General features: G+C 47.6%; 8 protein-coding genes across 8 annotated transcripts; 4 read left to right on the top strand and 4 right to left on the bottom strand.

Moving 5' to 3' along the window:
• Window positions 1-311: 311 nt before the first annotated feature.
• Window positions 312-641, top strand: N7509_002160 (mating alpha-pheromone PpgA; the record flags this gene model as incomplete). Its single annotated transcript, XM_056626797.1, has 1 exon — window positions 312-641. One exon carries the CDS (start codon window positions 312-314, stop codon window positions 639-641), a length of 330 nt encoding a protein of 109 aa, XP_056492592.1.
• Window positions 642-2,844: 2,203 nt separating this feature from the next.
• Window positions 2,845-3,495, top strand: N7509_002159 (NAD(P)-dependent oxidoreductase; the record flags this gene model as incomplete). The annotated part of the gene is made up of 1 exon (XM_056626796.1): window positions 2,845-3,495. The coding sequence occupies one exon, from the start codon at window positions 2,845-2,847 to the stop codon at window positions 3,493-3,495; it is 651 nt and encodes a 216-aa protein (XP_056492591.1).
• A 424-nt stretch (window positions 3,496-3,919) lies between these two features.
• N7509_002158 (thioredoxin domain protein) lies at window positions 3,920-4,316 on the top strand (the record flags this gene model as incomplete). Its single annotated transcript, XM_056626795.1, has 2 exons — window positions 3,920-3,951; window positions 4,007-4,316. The coding sequence occupies 2 exons, from the start codon at window positions 3,920-3,922 to the stop codon at window positions 4,314-4,316; spliced, it is 342 nt and encodes a 113-aa protein (XP_056492590.1).
• Window positions 4,317-5,535: 1,219 nt separating this feature from the next.
• On the bottom strand, window positions 5,536-6,008 carry N7509_002157 (uncharacterized protein; the record flags this gene model as incomplete). Its single annotated transcript, XM_056626794.1, has 2 exons — window positions 5,536-5,790; window positions 5,853-6,008. 2 exons carry the CDS (start codon window positions 6,006-6,008, stop codon window positions 5,536-5,538), a joined length of 411 nt encoding a protein of 136 aa, XP_056492589.1.
• Window positions 6,009-7,943: 1,935 nt separating this feature from the next.
• On the bottom strand, window positions 7,944-8,683 carry N7509_002156 (uncharacterized protein; the record flags this gene model as incomplete). The annotated part of the gene is made up of 2 exons (XM_056626793.1): window positions 7,944-8,335; window positions 8,392-8,683. The coding sequence occupies 2 exons, from the start codon at window positions 8,681-8,683 to the stop codon at window positions 7,944-7,946; spliced, it is 684 nt and encodes a 227-aa protein (XP_056492588.1).
• A 654-nt stretch (window positions 8,684-9,337) lies between these two features.
• N7509_002155 (proteasome core particle subunit alpha 7) lies at window positions 9,338-10,589 on the top strand (the record flags this gene model as incomplete). The annotated part of the gene is made up of 5 exons (XM_056626792.1): window positions 9,338-9,340; window positions 9,409-9,474; window positions 9,558-9,716; window positions 9,835-10,227; window positions 10,278-10,589. 5 exons carry the CDS (start codon window positions 9,338-9,340, stop codon window positions 10,587-10,589), a joined length of 933 nt encoding a protein of 310 aa, XP_056492587.1.
• Window positions 10,590-10,742: 153 nt separating this feature from the next.
• Window positions 10,743-11,551, bottom strand: N7509_002154 (lumazine synthase RIB4; the record flags this gene model as incomplete). Its single annotated transcript, XM_056626791.1, has 3 exons — window positions 10,743-11,139; window positions 11,244-11,409; window positions 11,509-11,551. 3 exons carry the CDS (start codon window positions 11,549-11,551, stop codon window positions 10,743-10,745), a joined length of 606 nt encoding a protein of 201 aa, XP_056492586.1.
• A 393-nt stretch (window positions 11,552-11,944) lies between these two features.
• On the bottom strand, window positions 11,945-14,312 carry gfa1 (glutamine--fructose-6-phosphate transaminase (isomerizing) GFA1; the record flags this gene model as incomplete). Its single annotated transcript, XM_056626790.1, has 7 exons — window positions 11,945-12,165; window positions 12,229-13,287; window positions 13,308-13,513; window positions 13,554-13,784; window positions 13,852-14,083; window positions 14,164-14,234; window positions 14,308-14,312. The coding sequence occupies 7 exons, from the start codon at window positions 14,310-14,312 to the stop codon at window positions 11,945-11,947; spliced, it is 2,025 nt and encodes a 674-aa protein (XP_056492585.1).
• Between the last annotated feature and the right edge of the window lie 2,355 nt (window positions 14,313-16,667).

Genomic DNA, 16,667 nt, shown 5'->3' with positions numbered 1-16,667 from the left:
CAAAGCCATCTCAGGCTAAACACTCTTTCACTACAACCCTAACCGCCAAATCTCAATTGCTGGCTCATCATCCCAATTCAGTCCTCAATAGTTCCTTTGAACTACAGTTCATCATGAAGCCTAAAGCTTCGCTCTACCATCCATCGAGGACAATATAAATACCACCGACCATCCAGCTCATCTACTTCCTCTTTTTCTTCTTCATCGCATCCATCCACAGCAAAGATCACATCTTCGCCCGGCTTTCGATCTATCCATTCTTTCTACTTCGACTTATTCAATTCAATTCTTTCCACCACCTCCATCTCAAGATGAAGTTCTACTCCGTTGCTCTTGCCATTATGGTCGCCTGTTCGACCCAAGCCGTCGCTGCCCGCGGTCTTCAGAAGTGGTGCGGTCACCCTGGTCAGGGTTGCTACATGATGAAGCGCACCGCCGATGTTACTGGCGACGTTAAGCGTTCTGCCGATGCCCTTGCCGAAGCTATGGCTGAGGCTCACCCCGCTGCTCTTCAGAAGTGGTGCGGTCACCCCGGTCAGGGCTGCTATAAGGTTAAGCGTGCTGCTCTCGCTGTTGATGAGGTTAAGCGCTCTGCTGAGGCTCTTGCCGATGCTATGGCTGATCTTGATGATGAGAAGTAGATGGTGTGTCCCCTTTCCATTCAATTGAAATTGATTTGACTCGAATACTAACTGGGCTTTTTGCAGTCAATCCATTTCCAAGTTTCCGCCGGTGCTGGCGATATCATTCAGTCGGTGATAGTCGGGACTTTTCCATGTCCACATTGCCCACCAGGGCTAGGCTGGGCTAGTTCGACAGCCCGTTTTTCGATACGCGACTTCACTCGGAGGAACTTGAAGAGAGGTTAGGCGAATACGTGATCTGGCCATGGCACACGCTCATTTATCTTTTCTCTTGGCTGTGGCGGCCACTATTCTATTGTTTCACTCTGTCTCTGCCCATGTGTGCAGTGCATTTGTTATGATTTTGACTACATGTCGATCTACGTATCTATGAAAAATTACAAAATTCATGATCCATGGCTGGTCAATTTGATGCGATTTCTCTCTCAGTAATGGAAAATTAGTCTACAGAAGCGCCCGACATCGGTTTCCATGCCGCGAACATAGAGACGCTCTTTCAAACCCTAATCACCATGATCGGAAACACCCATATATGGTTAGTTCCATACATGGGTCATGTTTCGGTATGGAACGGTGAAATTCATACGGATACAAATTGTTATGCTATGTATGTATTATCACTGATCAAAAAATAACAACCCCTGGTGTGTCGTCGTCCCAACATTCATCCCCCAAACTCCAGCAACCATTCGCCCCCTAAATTATTTCAAGATGGCGCGAAACCTGAACCCTGGGCAGCGCAAGATGATTGTACACATGATAAACAGCAAGAAAAGACTGACTACTTCTCAAATGGCCAAGCTGGCAAAGTGTAATTAGTGTTTTACAGTCATTCTCGAAATCGGCTTGACCACTAACTACACATATAATAACTGTTTTCTGGCTCCATCGCCAAGGGCTTTGCGCAGATCCATCATTGACCGGGCCGCATTGAATTAAGGAACACAGTAAAATGCACCTTCTATGGTACATGTACCGTATTTCGCAATCTACAATTATACAATGTGTTAAAGAATTTAATGAAATTCTTTGGAAATCTATGAAGCCTCCTAGAACCGAGTTTCTGGATGATCTGTCGGAACTAGCTGTGGGCCATGTAGGTGACATTTACGAATGAGATAGCAAAGAGTCTTAATTGCAAACAGCTCTGTTACCACACTGTTTTGTATGGCAACTCAGACAAACTATAAACCGAACGATATAATCACGTTATTAAGTACAATCATGTGATAACTAAAACAAAGCTCTACACATTCTGACATGATCTGTAGTTACGTAATGATCCCTGTGAGGTTGCTCAGATGCTCACAGAGATCAACGTACGGCGTAGCATACGAAGCAAAGGAAACAGTAGCTGTTCGACGAAAGTAATAGCTTGAGGAGAAGGAGGAAGGTGAGATAGAACTAAGTACATGTAGGCGTGGATGCCTAAGTGGATGTCATCTACGTCAGGCATCCGCGAATGGTAACAACCCCAGTTCGTTACAGTCCCCTGACTCAGCAGCCCTGCGGCAAAATTTGAAAGCCTTAGCTACTTGCCGTGGTCAAGCCACATTCCTCTAAGAACATGGCCTCGAGACTAAAGTTGCCTCACCGTAATGTCATCGCTCATTCTCGCACAAAATGTCGCCGTTGTTCAAGGGGTTGACTCTTGACTCTCAGGTTCCCAGCCTGCACTATGGGGACGTGAGAGTCGTCGTAGGCCGTCATCCTTGGATTATCGGGAGGTCTCCAAACTTTACACAATCTTCGTAAGCACTAGGATTTGTAATCCTACGATCGCTCATCTAGGCCCATGCAACCACACGGACTTCGGACTACAGTTATGGCGAGATTGATAGCAGGAAATAGTCTATGTGTCACTTACTTGCGGTAGCTGAGCAAGCACTAACTAGGTAGAAGCCAGGCCGCGTCACTGAACACATTTCAACGACTAGCTGTGTGGTGCAGGATACCCAAGACCTCTTGTAGGCAGTCCTTAGGTCAAACCAGCCCTGACAACCTCGATAGAGTTTATGTCACAGCTATATATATCTGATAGAAGTTCGTTGTCTATATACCGTTCCAAAATATCTAGTTCATCATCTGATGATCTCAAGAGTTAACAGTTTCATTGAAATCATTGTACCACGGTGTTAATCCAAAATACCCATAACAACCGGTAATAAAGTCAGCATCCTACCGCATCGCAAATTCAATCATGCGTGTTCTTGTTATTGGTGGCAGTGGACAGACTGGTCGTCTCGTCATTGATGAGGCATTGCAGCGTGGCCACAAGATTACAGCCTTGATTCGGAATCCCTCTGCGCTTCCAGCCATGGAAGGCCTGAACATCGTGAAGGGCACACCAGTGGAACCTTCGGACATTGAAAGCGCTTTCAACGCAGTTCCAGGCGACCTCCCAACTGCCGTGATCGTCACGCTTTCATCCCCGAAAGAAAAGGGGACTCGAATCATGTCTCACGCGCACGAAAACCTTGTCGCTGCTATGAAAAGGCATGGCGTTTCCAAAATTGTGACAATGTCTTCATTTGGAGTAGGGTCTTCTTTCGCGAATATCACTGTGATTATGAAATGGGCAATTTCCCACACTTCCCTTGGGCATTCATTCGCGGACCACAATCATGTCGATGAGATACTCAAGAAAAGCGGATTGAAGTTCGTGGTGTTGAGGCCAGCGAGACTGACTATGGCAAAAAAAGCGCCTGTTCAGTTCTTTGGCAACGATGGGAAAGGACTCGGTATTTTCGCGGGCCTGGGGGGGATCTCGAGGGCTAGTGTGGCGGCGTGTCTGGTGGATGCTGTTGAGAAAAGCACTTGGGATCTAAGCACTCCTGTGATATCAAACTGATGGGGTGTTAGGGTATGGGCCTCTGTCCAATAGAACAGAAAACCCATCCGGCAAGAAAGGATACGCCATGAGAGATTGTGCTTTATGGAGCCTTACCTAGTAATTAATGTATGCTTACGGACATAATATCGTTCAATCGGTGATCTATTCAACTCTGCATTTGTTAGCGGCTTCTACCTTAATGAGGAGGTTTTGGCTGGCTTTATGTGTAGGTCGTAGGTGTTATCACAAGATTAGGATACGTTTCTAGAGGTTAAATCTTCTTATTATTGTCTACTTAAATCAACTTGCGTTGTAGCATGACAGGTATAGTTTGGTGGTCAGCCATCGTCATGGCTACATTTGCGTGGTGTGAGGAACTTAGAAACCGCCACCTACACTTTCGCACCCAAGCCGCACAACTTTCACTTCCACTGCTACCAATATGGCTAGTGGCATCATCACCGATATCAGCTCGTACGTTGTTTGCCATTCATTAATTTACAGTTGGTTAGAACTTACGTCTTCCCAGGGATGAAGAGTATAAGCGCAAAGTCCAACAGTCAATTGAGCCCGTCGTGGTCATCTACTTTTCGTCGTTGGATGATCGGTGTAAGGCAATGGAACCGGTGTTTGAGGAGGTAAACAACGATATCCAAGCCGTTAAATTCTATCGTATCGATGTCGACAAGCACATCATGCTGTCTAGAGCATACAACGACAAGATATTGCCTAAGGCTGTCCTCGTCAAAAACGGCGCAGATTCTTTGATCCTACGGGGCGATGTTTCCCATCAAGAGATCCGAAAAGGCCTACAAGCAATTCTGGATTCCTCTGTATGAGAAGCGTGTTCTCGCTTGTTGAATGCTATCAAACCAGTTACCAAAGGCATCAACCTAGGAGACATAGCACGTGGTTCGCCATCTTCGAATTCCCCCCCGCGGGTGATTTGCCGGGACAGGAAAGCTCCGACGAGCCATCCACTGAGGCCTCAAACGCATCGACGGCGGAATCATTCAATTCCTACTACAACCCCTTTGCGTCCTTTTGCTCCGCTTTCGATATACATGGTCATACAGCTGACCCAGCGAATGCATAGTTTGAGGACATGTTAGCTTCTATGATGGAAACGGCTCCTTGGATTTGGTATCATTTTGCGCTATCCATAGGCCGAGATTGTATCCAAGTGCAAAAGAAGTGTACGCAGGTGGACTGGTACTGTACAGGGGCTGGTTCTGGAAAGCTTCATGACTCTAGTGCTTTGACTTTTAGATCAGTGAATCGGCATAAAATAGCGTTCGAGTCTCAGAGATGTCTTTCTGCTTGGCTTTGACAGCGAATGCTATGGAATCTGCTAATTTTCCTCCAGGGAATACTGTTCAATTGTATATTTCAATTTGATAACCCAAGGTCACGTCACGTAAAGTGGAGCTTACGAAATAATGTACGAAATCCGTTCTATACCCATTCACTCGCCTAGTGGGCGGTGAGGATAAGAAAAAATGAATGTGTGTAAATTGATAAAGATGGTTTGCACTTCGCTGTAGTACGCGTGATCCCCAGGAAGCATTAAGCGCTGCAGTAAAGCAACAGCAAGATGCAGAAGGGAGAACTTACCAATTTGCCAGTTCAGATGTTGCTTTGTTTGTTAAGTTTGTCTAGAAAGTCAAGGCCTGTAATTTTAGGCCCTTGTCTCTGTGTTACAATCTCTAAAAAGGAAATGGTATTATTACTGGTATGTACATAACGTGTTATTTACCTGTATCATGTGGTTAGGTTTGAAAGACCATCTCAATGTTCGCAGCATGGAAACCGATGTCGGGCGCTTCTGTACCAGTATTACTGCTACAAGTGGAATATATACTAGTACATATTGTTGTTCTGGGATCGGCTTGACCAGTACAAACTTAATCACTATTTTCTGGCCTCACCATCAAGACCTTAAAGCATCATTCATTGGGCGGGTCATGTTTAATATCGGGACACATAAAATGTATAGTCAGCTAAATCGAGCTCCTCCAAGGTCACCCTATACCCTCGATGAAAGCTCAGTGCCCACACTCAATCGCCATTCTTTAGCTTCCACTGTTCCTCCAAAATCTCCTCATAACGATCAACATCTTCGTCAGTGATGACGATAAAGTCTGACCCTTTTTCCTTCCCGTTGCCAAAATATCCAAGATGCCACTTGCTCCGCAAATCCTTAAACTTCTTGTTCCATTCACCTGCTTTCCCTTCATCATAGAACGTGAACGCCTCTGTGAGCATATAGTGTTTATCGGTGTACATATGGTACACATTGATAAATGCAGGGTCCTAAATAGTGAGGTTATAAATCATATATACCAAATTGTCAGGAGTCCCTTTTTGGTACTTACGTTCTGTATAACCCAAGCATCAAAAGGGTCATTTGTCATCCCGTATTCTTTCGCTTCATCATATCTTTTTTTCGCTTCTTGTTTAGCGGTGACAGCTTTTGCTGCAGCGTTATGAAATTCCTTCTTGAAATTGTTGACACGAGCTTCGTCAGCCATGGCGGAAAACGTCGATTGATGATTGAAGGAAGAATATGGTATAGTATGATTTGAGATCTTTAAGGATTGAAGTAGAATTACTGGTGAAGGAGGGAGGGGCCGCTTTTATAGGTTCAGGTTCTATCTATTTACCGATGACGTTAATATAGTTGATCTGTTCCAAAAGGTGGGCCTTGTGCTGTGTTGTTCAGCTCCTTTGCATACCTAGCCGAGCACATTATGTGGCTGGCTGAACGTAGCACATCACCTCCAAATTAAGCATTAGTGTGCTCGATCTCAGGATTGCGGGGTGCCCACTGCCCAGGTACAAGATTAAACAATACCCTCTCACACGTAGAGAACTCATATGTATGCAAATAAGCCATCCCACCGAAGATACACCGGCCTCGCTATCTTATGGATGCCGCCAACATGCAAAATTTGATTGGCCATTTTCAGTAGATTATTGACAGAACACACCAAAAGAACGCATATTTTGATGGGGCGGATATGTAAAAGTTAAACAATACATACATATAGAGGTGCATGGGGATGACGTTACTGAGCGAACCCAGCAATTACGATTTCAATGTGATCAATCCTGACCTGTAAGAAAAATACAAACTCGCCAATATAGCTTGAAATTAAGCCAGAAATATTTGTCCCGACTTAAGCGTCAAGTTAGTTAAATACATAACTGGTGAAGAGAGTTCGAGTTGCAAATATTAACTTGAAAATTGTAGTGTAGAGCGGCAGGTCTGTCGCCGAGTACCATGTGGGAGATCAAGAGCCGGTAGCTGAAATACCAATGCGTTGTGCAGTGAATACTGGCATTTAGCCAGATGGATAAGGTATGGATCAGATCCAGCTAAACATTAGAAACCACGGTTGAACAGGCGGGGTGGTCACCCCCGCTTTCTTCAGCGTAAATCAGTAGATGCTCATTATTTTCCTCCTTATTTCTTTTCCGCTTTCTCTTCTCTCGAATAATCATCTAATGAGATACTACACATACGAATTACACTAGTAATCAAAATTAACGCCACAATGCTTGTGAGTATAACCCAATGCCCAATAAACTATTGTTATGGATATCTCAACTAACTATTAAATTAGAAAAACTTTGTCCGTCTTCCATCTAATTTCCATTACCATTACCAGATGGTCATACGCGGGTTCTACAGTTTTTATACTGACTGCTTTCCTCTACTTTAGGCTGTCCTCGTTCACACCTTGGAGCCTGCTCCCCTCCTCGCTCAACCTGGAGACATGTGAGCCTTCTACAAACACCAGATACTAGGAGTCAATTTCTCTAATGAGCCGTTCCAATATAGAGAGTCCTGTTATCACAGCCATCTCTAAAGCACTGTTCAATCTTGATGTTGAATTGCAAAGCGCTGAGCATGAGAGCGCCCAGATGTCTTCCCTAAACCTTATCTTGTGATGTAAGTTGTGTTGCAATTGTTGGTTTTTATAAGTAAGATAAGGATCTGGGTTAGCTGTATCACTCTGCACAGGGTGGAAACGTCTGGAGTTCATGAAAAAGACTTTGGGGAACCACCCCAGTCCATCTGGTCCGTGGGGGAGCCTTATGAGGATGGTGTTTTCCCCCCTGTTGAAATTCATATCGGCCCCAATGACTATTAGTTGATGGTATGAATATACGAGAGTGACTTCTCTTATTCGATCGATATCGTTGGTTCGGGTTCTATAAATGTAGCATCCTGCAGTTCCAATAATATGGGTTAGAATCTATAGTCTGTGCTACTGATACAACACTAAGTATGCTATTCTCTGAGTGACTAAGAATTCATGACCCATGGCTAGTCAATTTGATGCAATTTCTCTCTCAGTAATGTAAAATTAGTCTACCTCTTGTACTTTGACTATATGATCGAGTAAACAAACTGTAAGTGAAGTCGTCAAGAACAAACCCTCTTCCCGTTCATGGTCAGATCAGTGGAAACACCGTTGTGGTTGCCATGTCGAGTTCGAGTTCGAGTAATGCCGACTTCTCTCTTCATACAACCCATACTGCGACTCCATGGAACTAGTCTGCGGCATCTCCCACCACTCCTGTGCCCCTCTGTATACCGGATCTGTAGACGAGTCGTAGGGCTTTCCGGTCGATGGCTCCACGGCGGGAGTAGGCGTGGTAGTATTCTGCGCTTCCACTGCTTCCACTCCATAACCGGAAGTCATGTAGGGCTCCGCATGTTCGCCATGATATTCCACAAACTCCGCCATTGAGTCGTCATTCATTTCAAGATCCAGGGATGTAGATGATTGCGGCGTGCTATAAAACTGCCAAGTCTGTATCAACCGCTTTTGCTGCGCAGCGTCCGCATCTTGAATAGTTCAAGCTGGCCCATGGAAAAGGCAGCGGGGTCTAGCCCATGGTGACGGAGAACGGCATGGATATCCTGCACCATCAGCGCCATCGAATCTGCCTGGTTGTTTGCTTGCATGTTCGAGGCAGTGGGTGCCGATGAAGCTACGTGCGCTGAATGGTTGTAGTGCTGGGTGATGCTATAGGAGAGGTTCGGTTGGGATATCGGTTGGGGGGCTACCGGGATAGCTTCGTAGTTATCGTTACGGGGAGGGGTTGGAGTAGGTGCCATCGTCATGGACATCTGGCGGTCAAACAACATTGCCAACTCGTCCTGGATCTTGCTGCTGCTTTCCGATGCCGACATTCCGCACTAAAACAAAGATGGTCCTTGTCAGGCGTTGTGTGCCATGGTCACAGGGGTAGAGTCGGAGTAAGTCAGGAGACTACCTGGGTACAGTGAGGATTCTCGATAAAAGCAGCCAAAGACTGAGAGATATCCGAGATATGGCCACAAGAGGGACACTGGTGTAAAATCGAAGAAGACATGGCGGTCAAGTTTGTGTCTTTGCAAAAAAAAAAAGAATACAAGATCGAAGGTAAAAGGGATAGGGTATCGTAGATGAGAATAGATAGAAGTAAACAGTACAGAATACCGGGAAACACAGTCCTGCTGTGAATAGATGCAAGAACCTGAATGTGTACTTTGACCGGGGAGAGAGATGTGTGCAAGAGAAAAAGAAGAAAGAGTATTTATAAAAACTAAACTCCCCCCTCCATTGCCCCCCCTCCATCCCCGCTAGATGCCTAAGAAAGTGACCATTTCCCCGTTGGGCCGCGCTTGTCCAATCACCCAGTCACATGACCAGGCAACCCCATGACGCAAGCTGTCGGCCCCAGCTCTGGCTCTGGCTCTGGCTATCTTCCATCATCGCGTCCTTCTCCTTCCTAGCTCCATTGTTTCCCACCTTCACGCCCGATACACTTTAGGAGCTCTTTCACATTTCATACATTTACGATCATGGTTTGTTTACTCGTTTGGGGTTTGGGGCGTTGAGGTTTTGAGGTTTCATGAACTAACAAGGCTGGTAGACGTCAATTGGTACGGGCTACGACCTTTCCAACTCGGTCTTTTCGCCTGATGGCCGCAATTTCCAGGTAAGGAATAACTACACCAGGTTCTCCAGCAATGGGCCAGCTCGATGTAAGCTCTTGCAGCTAACGATGGTTCCCTACCCCAGGTTGAATATGCCGTCAAGGCTGTCGAGAACGGAGGCACAGCTGTCGGCATCCGGTGCAAGGACGGTGTTGTGTTGGCAGTGGAAAAGATCATCACTAGCAAGCTCCTGAAGCCCGGTGCGAATAAGAGAATCGCGACGGTGGATCGTCATGTCGGAATTGTAAGCTCGATCCATCCTCTCCCCATCTCTAGAAAAGTCCAGTCCAGTCCTGTCTCCAGCTGGAGTCTTACTTATCCATACGAACGAATTCAATCTAACCTGCATTTCCCACGCCCAGGTATCCGCCGGCCTCGTCCCCGATGGCCGCCATTTCGTTTCCAGAGCCCGAGACGAAGCTTCCTCCTGGAGAGGTGTCTACAAGGGTCCCATCCCGACTTCCGCACTCGCCAACCGCCTCGGCGGCTACGTACAAGCCTACACACTTTACTCAAGTGTACGACCATTCGGAACAACCGCCATCGTCGCTGGTTGGGATAGTGAGGCAGAACTAGCGGTCGATGGCCAGGTCGGTACGGGACCATCTTCTGGTTCTGGCGGCAAGGTTGAGGGTGCTAAGGGTGGTGGTCCGGGACTATACATGATTGAGCCTAGTGGACTCTACTGGGTAAGCAGCACCAGCGCCAGCGCCAGCTCCCCCATTTATCACCCAAACCCGACTATCCTGCCGGGGGTTAATGGTGCTTCTCGAATGATACGATATACTGACGAATTTGCGTTTAGGGTTATTACGGCGCAGCAACCGGCAAAGGCCGACAAGCCGCCAAAGCCGAATTGGAAAAACTCGACCTAAGCTCCGGTAACCTCTCCCTAGCGGACGGAGTTAAGGAAGCTGCTCGGATCATCTACGTTGCGCACGAGGATAGCAAGGACAAGGAATTCGAGCTCGAGATGTCATGGATTTCCTCGGTTGATGGGCCAACTAAGGGTCGTCATGAGGAGGTTCCTAAGGAATTGCGTGAGGAGGCGGAGAAGGCTGCCAAAAGAGCTTTGGAGGGTGAGGATGAGGAAGAGGAAGAGAAGATGGAGGAATAAGCGTGTAATAGATAGAATCTTGCGCGAATATTTTAATCTGATGAATTTGATTCGATTCGATTCAATTCAATTCGAGAGAGTACGCTGTTAAATTCACCTAGTGGTGTACAAGCTTGTCATTGTCACCAGAGTCCAATGCGTAGAGTAGAGTATTTAGTTAATCTTTCCCTCCAACCACTCCCTCCTCTTAACGCCAAGTTCAACAGCCGCACTGCCCCAATCCTCACCATGATTATGCATCCCACTACTAGCCACCAGACCCGCCCGCTCAAGACCCTGCTCCTCAGTGAGAACAGTCAAAAGGCCGAAGATCACGGGAACTCCGGAATCAAGCTGCACCCGCATGAGTCCGTGACTAACCGCGTCGGCGATATACTCGAAATGCATGGTCGATCCCTTAATCAGTACACCAATGGCAATGATGGCGTCGAAGGCCTTCTTCGGCGCGGTGGTCGGGCTCGACTTTAGGTCCGTCGTGCTGGATGAGAGGAGGTCGGAGGCGCTGATGCCTTCGCCGGCGGAGGCTTGGACTTGGGAGGCGGCGTAGAGGCTGGGGGAGTACCAATTAATTAACTGTCTTTCTATCTCTCTTCTTTTTCTCCAAGGCGACAGTAAATGGAGCTGAGTTGGGCCGGACTGGCAAGCTTAACTTACCGCTGCACACCAATAGGCAATTCATAACTACCGGGAACAGTCTCGACAGTGATATTCTCCTCCGTCACACCAGCAGCCAAGAGCTGCTTCTTTGCGCCAGCGACAAGCGCGTCGATGATTTTCTCATTCCATCTCGCGTGCACAATTGCGACGCGCAGGCCAGTTCCTATATCAATCGAAAACAGTCAGTTGGTGTGCTGCGGTGCGGTGCGGTGCGGGGGGGCGAAATGACAAATGACGTCTCCTCGCTGAAGGTATTGCGTACCGTCGTGGGTCTGGGCTGCTCCGGGGCCTTTGATGGGTGTCATTGTAAATTGAAGATAAAATTGTAATTGTCAATTATGTCGAGCTGGTTGTGGCTGGATCGGAGCAGAGTGGGTTTATAAAGCACAAGGGAAGGGGGGGATGAAAACATCCGTCCCGCATTTGGTGGGGGAAGGCGGAAACGCGCGTGTGGCCGAATACGGCAAAATAGAGAGTGGCTACAGTACAGTACAGGGATGACATTTCATCTTCATTCTTTACGCTACGTACTTCGTACTATAATAACCTTTGCTTTATCAAGGGGGTTTGGGGAGAACAAAAAAGAAATTTGAATTTGGAATAAGACAGCAAAGCTAAGAAACACCTAAAGATATCAAGATCATCGCAGTCGTTTACTCCAGGAGGAAGGCCTCTTTCTACCCTCTTTCTACCCATGTTTATTCGACAGTAACCGACTTGGCCAGGTTACGAGGGAAATCAACGTTGAGACCCTCGCCGACGGCGAGCCAGTAGGAAACCAGCTGCAGGGGAATAACGTTCAACAGACCCTGAAGGCAGTCGACAGTCTTGGGGACGGCGATCTTCTCGGTCTGTGCGGCTGAGAACTCGGGGTCCTCGGGGTTGCAGATGACAATGGGACGGCCACCACGAGCAATGACTAAATAGAATGTTAGCTGTGGATTCTTGAATAGTGATTATCTTTCGAATGGAATGTACTCACCCTGCTGGTATGCGTTCAGGGACTTGGTGAACAGGTTGTCACGGGTGAGAATCATGATGATAGGCAGGTTCTCGTCAACGAGGGCCAGAACACCGTGCTTCAGCTCACCAGACATGACGGCCTCGCAGTGAAGGTATGAGATCTCCTTGATCTTCAGGGCACCCTCCAGAGCAGTGGGGAACTGGGCACCACGGCCCAGGAGCAGCAGACTCTTCTGGTCCTTGAAGAACTTGGCGCACATGTCCTTGATGGAGTCGTTCAGCTTGAGGATCTCACGGAATTGCTCAGAGATCTTGCCAAGACCCTCCATAATCTCCTCACGGCGCTGATGCTTGGAGGCTCGGTCTTCGCTAAGAGAAAGAGCGAACATGACCATGGCAACGAATTGCGAGGTATAGGCCTTGGTGGAGGCGACACCGATCTCGGGACCGGCGTTAATGTGAACACCACAGTGGGTCAGGAGGGAAATGGATGATCCAACAACGTTAACCACACCGACGGTGAGGGCACCACGCTCCAAGCAGTAGCGGAGGGCCATCAGGGAGTCGGCAGTCTCACCAGACTGGGAGACGAAGACACAGGTGTCATCACGGAAGACAGGTGCCTGTCGGTCCAGGAAATCCGAGGCCAGCTCGACAGCGATAGGGATCTCAGTCAACTCCTCGAAGACACCACGGACAGCCATGCAAGAGTGGTAGCTGGTACCGCAGGCAATGAATATGAGACGACGGCAGCGACGGATGGTGGAGATGTACTGGCGAAGACCACCCAAAGTGACCTTCTTGTTGACAGCATCCAGACGACCACGCATGGTGTTGACAATGGACTCGGGCTGCTCGAAAATCTCCTTCTGCATGAAGTGGTCGAACTTACCCTTCATGATCTCCTGTAGCTCCAGCTCAATAGTCTGGATGGTACGGACGTTGGAGGTACCGTCATCCTTGGTAAGACGGTGGATGTTCAGCTGACCCTCGTGGATGTGAGCAATGTCATCATCCTCCAGGTAGAGGACCTTCTTGGTGTGCTCGACAATGGCGAGGGGTCGGAAGACAGGAAGAACTCAGCCGGCTGAGGGATACCGTCATCGGAAAGGAAAGCCCGGGACTGGGAGCGGTGGAGGAGGGACTTGTCAGGGGGAGCCAGAAGGCTGGCAGATGACTTCTTGATAGCAGCGTTCTGGGAGGCCTGCTCCGCAGGAAGAGCACCCTCTTCGGAGAACTCGACATCGACAAAGTCGACCTTCATCTTCTTGGAGGTACGCACACCGATGACCAGCGGGGGAACCCTTGCGGGCAGCGATAACCTCATGGGGATAGTGGACGGACTTGAGCAGCAGACCGAAAGCACCCTCGAGCTCCTTGATAACGGCCTTAGCCAGGACAGTGAATTCAATGTCCGGGTGTTGATCGTAAAGGTACTTGGCGAGCTTGGCAATGCACTCGGTATCGGTCTCAGTCTCAAAGCGGAAGCCCTTGCTCTCCAAGAGGGCCTTCAATTCCTTGTAGTTGGTGATGATACCGTTGTGGACAACCGCGAACTCCCAGGTGGCGTCAGATCTGTGAAAAATGGCTTGTTAGTAACGATATGGCTTGGAGGGGAAGAAACAAAGAATCAATCACATACCGGTGGGGGTGGCAGTTCTGACGGGTAGGTGTGCCGTGGGTAGCCCAACGAGTGTGAGAGATACCAGCGTGGGACTCGAAGCTCTTGGTCATATCGGGCTTGCTCTCAGCAATGAGTTCCCTCAGCTTGGCGACCTTGCCAACCTCCTTGAAAGCTTGGACTTCGTTCTTCTTGTCGCCATCCACGGCCATACCGGCGGAATCGTAGCCGCGGTATTCCAGTCGGGAGAGACCTAGAGGGGAGAAAGACGAACACGTTAGCGGGGAACTGACATAGCAAAAAAGCCAGCTGTCAAAGAATTTCATCACTCACCATTGAGAAGTGTGTCAATGATGAACTGGCGGTCCCGCTCGACCAGGTAGTTGATGTAGCCAAAGATTCCACTAGGAATTGCAAGTTAGCCATCATCACACCGCAAAAGTGGGGAAAGAAAGAGGAAGAGAGATTGCCACATACCACATGATGGGCAAAAACAAAGAGTATTAGAAAAGGTGATAATTAGTTGGTAATTGAGTTAAAGGGGGGAGGAGAAGTGATGAAGAGAGGAGGATGTTGAGGGGAAGAAGATGAAGGGAGGAGAAGGAGGGGGGGGAGTTTCAGAGAGAAGACACAGCAGAGGCTGAATCGTATTTATAGAGGGGGGAAACAGAGAAGGGAGGGGCGATATTATTAGCTCCCCAGTGTCCACAGGGAAGCTGCCGGGCCAATGCACATGTCTCAGATGGTACTCCATTGGTCTCCAGTGGTCTCCAGTGGTACTGCCCATGGAAATACCTTCAGCTCCCCACTTTGGGAGTAAGGCTAGTCAGAAAATAGTGAAGTGAATCGAGAAAAAATTGGTGAGAAAAAAAATAATGGGAACTCCATACGGAGTACTCCCTCCCTATTCTTTTTTATTCTTCTTTTTTATTATTCTTATGTATCATAACAATAACAATAACATCATCAACCTTGGAATTGACATGTGGAACCCTAATCAAGACCCCTCCTTTCCCAAGTCCAGGTACAAGGGGAAAACTTGGAATTTGTTTCGGATTCCATTACTCTGTGACATAGTAGACTGGTCAAAATGAAAAATGATCAGGAACCGATCTTCGCCTCCATGGGAACGGCAAATTGATAGTATGTTTATTTTTACGAGAGACATTGACCCATTCCATCCGGCTATTGCCCCCCCTCCCCCATAATGGAGGGACCATTGATACTATTTTTGCCCTGCTAAGCCCCCCCTTTCGGAGATGGCGATGGATTTCTGCATGGCAAATGTACGAACCTTGTTTTTTTTTGGTTTTTTTCTTTTTCCTGTCATTCTTTCTTTCAACATTGCCGACCCATCATGCAGACTAGTGCTAGTACATACAACAATGAAATCGTAAAAGGGATCTCCGGTCCGAGAGAGAGATCCACGTACGGAGGAAGGACAGCAAATTGGACCGACCGCATTGTCTTTTTTTTCCGTATTTGCATTGTTTGTTGTGGTTTGGTGCCTGAATGCTTGAGGCAAAATTGGTAACGTAATCCACGGCCGAGCTGCGCACACGGTCGGCCTGCGCACCCACCCCTATGATATAGTTTTAAAACAGAATATCGCAACCGAAACACATTAATTAATACTAATCTAGCGTTTTTTACATTGATTAATCTTGTGGCCTTTTCCTCCACATCCACTACAGGTAGGCAGAGCCCTCCTGCGTGGCTGATCCTGCTGAGTAGGCAAATTACCCTGTTCATGCGATACCACCTCATTAGCTTCTACCGGCTGAATTGGCTGCTGAGCTAGCTGTAGGCCCTCTTCGATCGATAGGCCCCCCCTCATGAGTAATCTGCCTAGTCGATCGAGTGCGCTTTTGACGTTTCTTTTCATTCGCTGCGCGTAGATTGGAGTTCTCCTTTGCTAGTAGCGCAGTGTTGTGTAGCGCTATACAGTGGCCCTTGATAATCTGATCAAGCATGATTTTTGATGGTGTAGGCGGGCTGTGTGATCGCTGGTTTAATAGCTCTTTAAGCATAGAAGCTTGCTTTTCTAGCTGAATCGCTGTTCTAGGTGTTTTTGGTGTGAATTGGCTAGATCTGCTGTTTGGTCTGCTGCTTGGTGGTGTAGGTGTTCGGATAGAGATATTAAGCTTAGAAAGTACCCTTTCTGCATTAACTGGTACTATACCAGAAGCTGCAAAGCTGCTTTGTACGATATTTAGCTGGAAAGCTTCTAGTCGTGCGCGAGGATAATCTGCTAGAAAATCAAGCTTGTCGATATGATTATAGCCAGTTCGGGCTAAATCGCTCACAAATCGACCGTACGCACGCTTTAAAACAGCAAAACACCCAACATCAAGCGGTTGTAGAAGATGCGATGAATGTGAAGGCATACAGAGTGGTATAATATCGTTTTCAGAGCAGATTTGATCGAATTGAGGTGTAAGGTGGCTACCATGTCCGTCGAGGATCAAGAGACGAAATCGCCCTCGTACGCGCGAATTAGTGTATGGAATAAAGATCTTTTGTAGCCAACGTAGGCCGATCTCATCAGTAGTCCAGCCGTTATTCGAAACCTCAATTCGCCAATCCCTAGGGAGATTTGATTCAAACCAACCAGCAATATAAACCTGGCCTTTAAAGATAATACACGGCGGTAGCGAATAGCCATCAGCGCATATCGTTTCAATCGCAGTAACCCATTCACGATTTCCTGGCTGTAGGATTGATCGCCGACCGTAGTATTCTGCTCGCGTTACTACCTTCTGTGCTGATATAAGGCCCATTGCGAAGCCAGTTTCATCAAAGTTATAGATATCCTCCGGTTGGATACCGTTCTCCTC

This window comes from Penicillium cosmopolitanum (genome assembly GCF_028827165.1).
Source record: "Penicillium cosmopolitanum strain IBT 29677 chromosome Unknown utg000004l:1.0-4361866.0:1.0-4365735.0, whole genome shotgun sequence".
Lineage (NCBI taxonomy): Eukaryota > Fungi > Ascomycota > Eurotiomycetes > Eurotiales > Aspergillaceae > Penicillium > Penicillium cosmopolitanum.
Note: the sequence above shows the minus strand (reverse complement) of the source record. Positions and strands in the feature narration are given on the sequence as shown.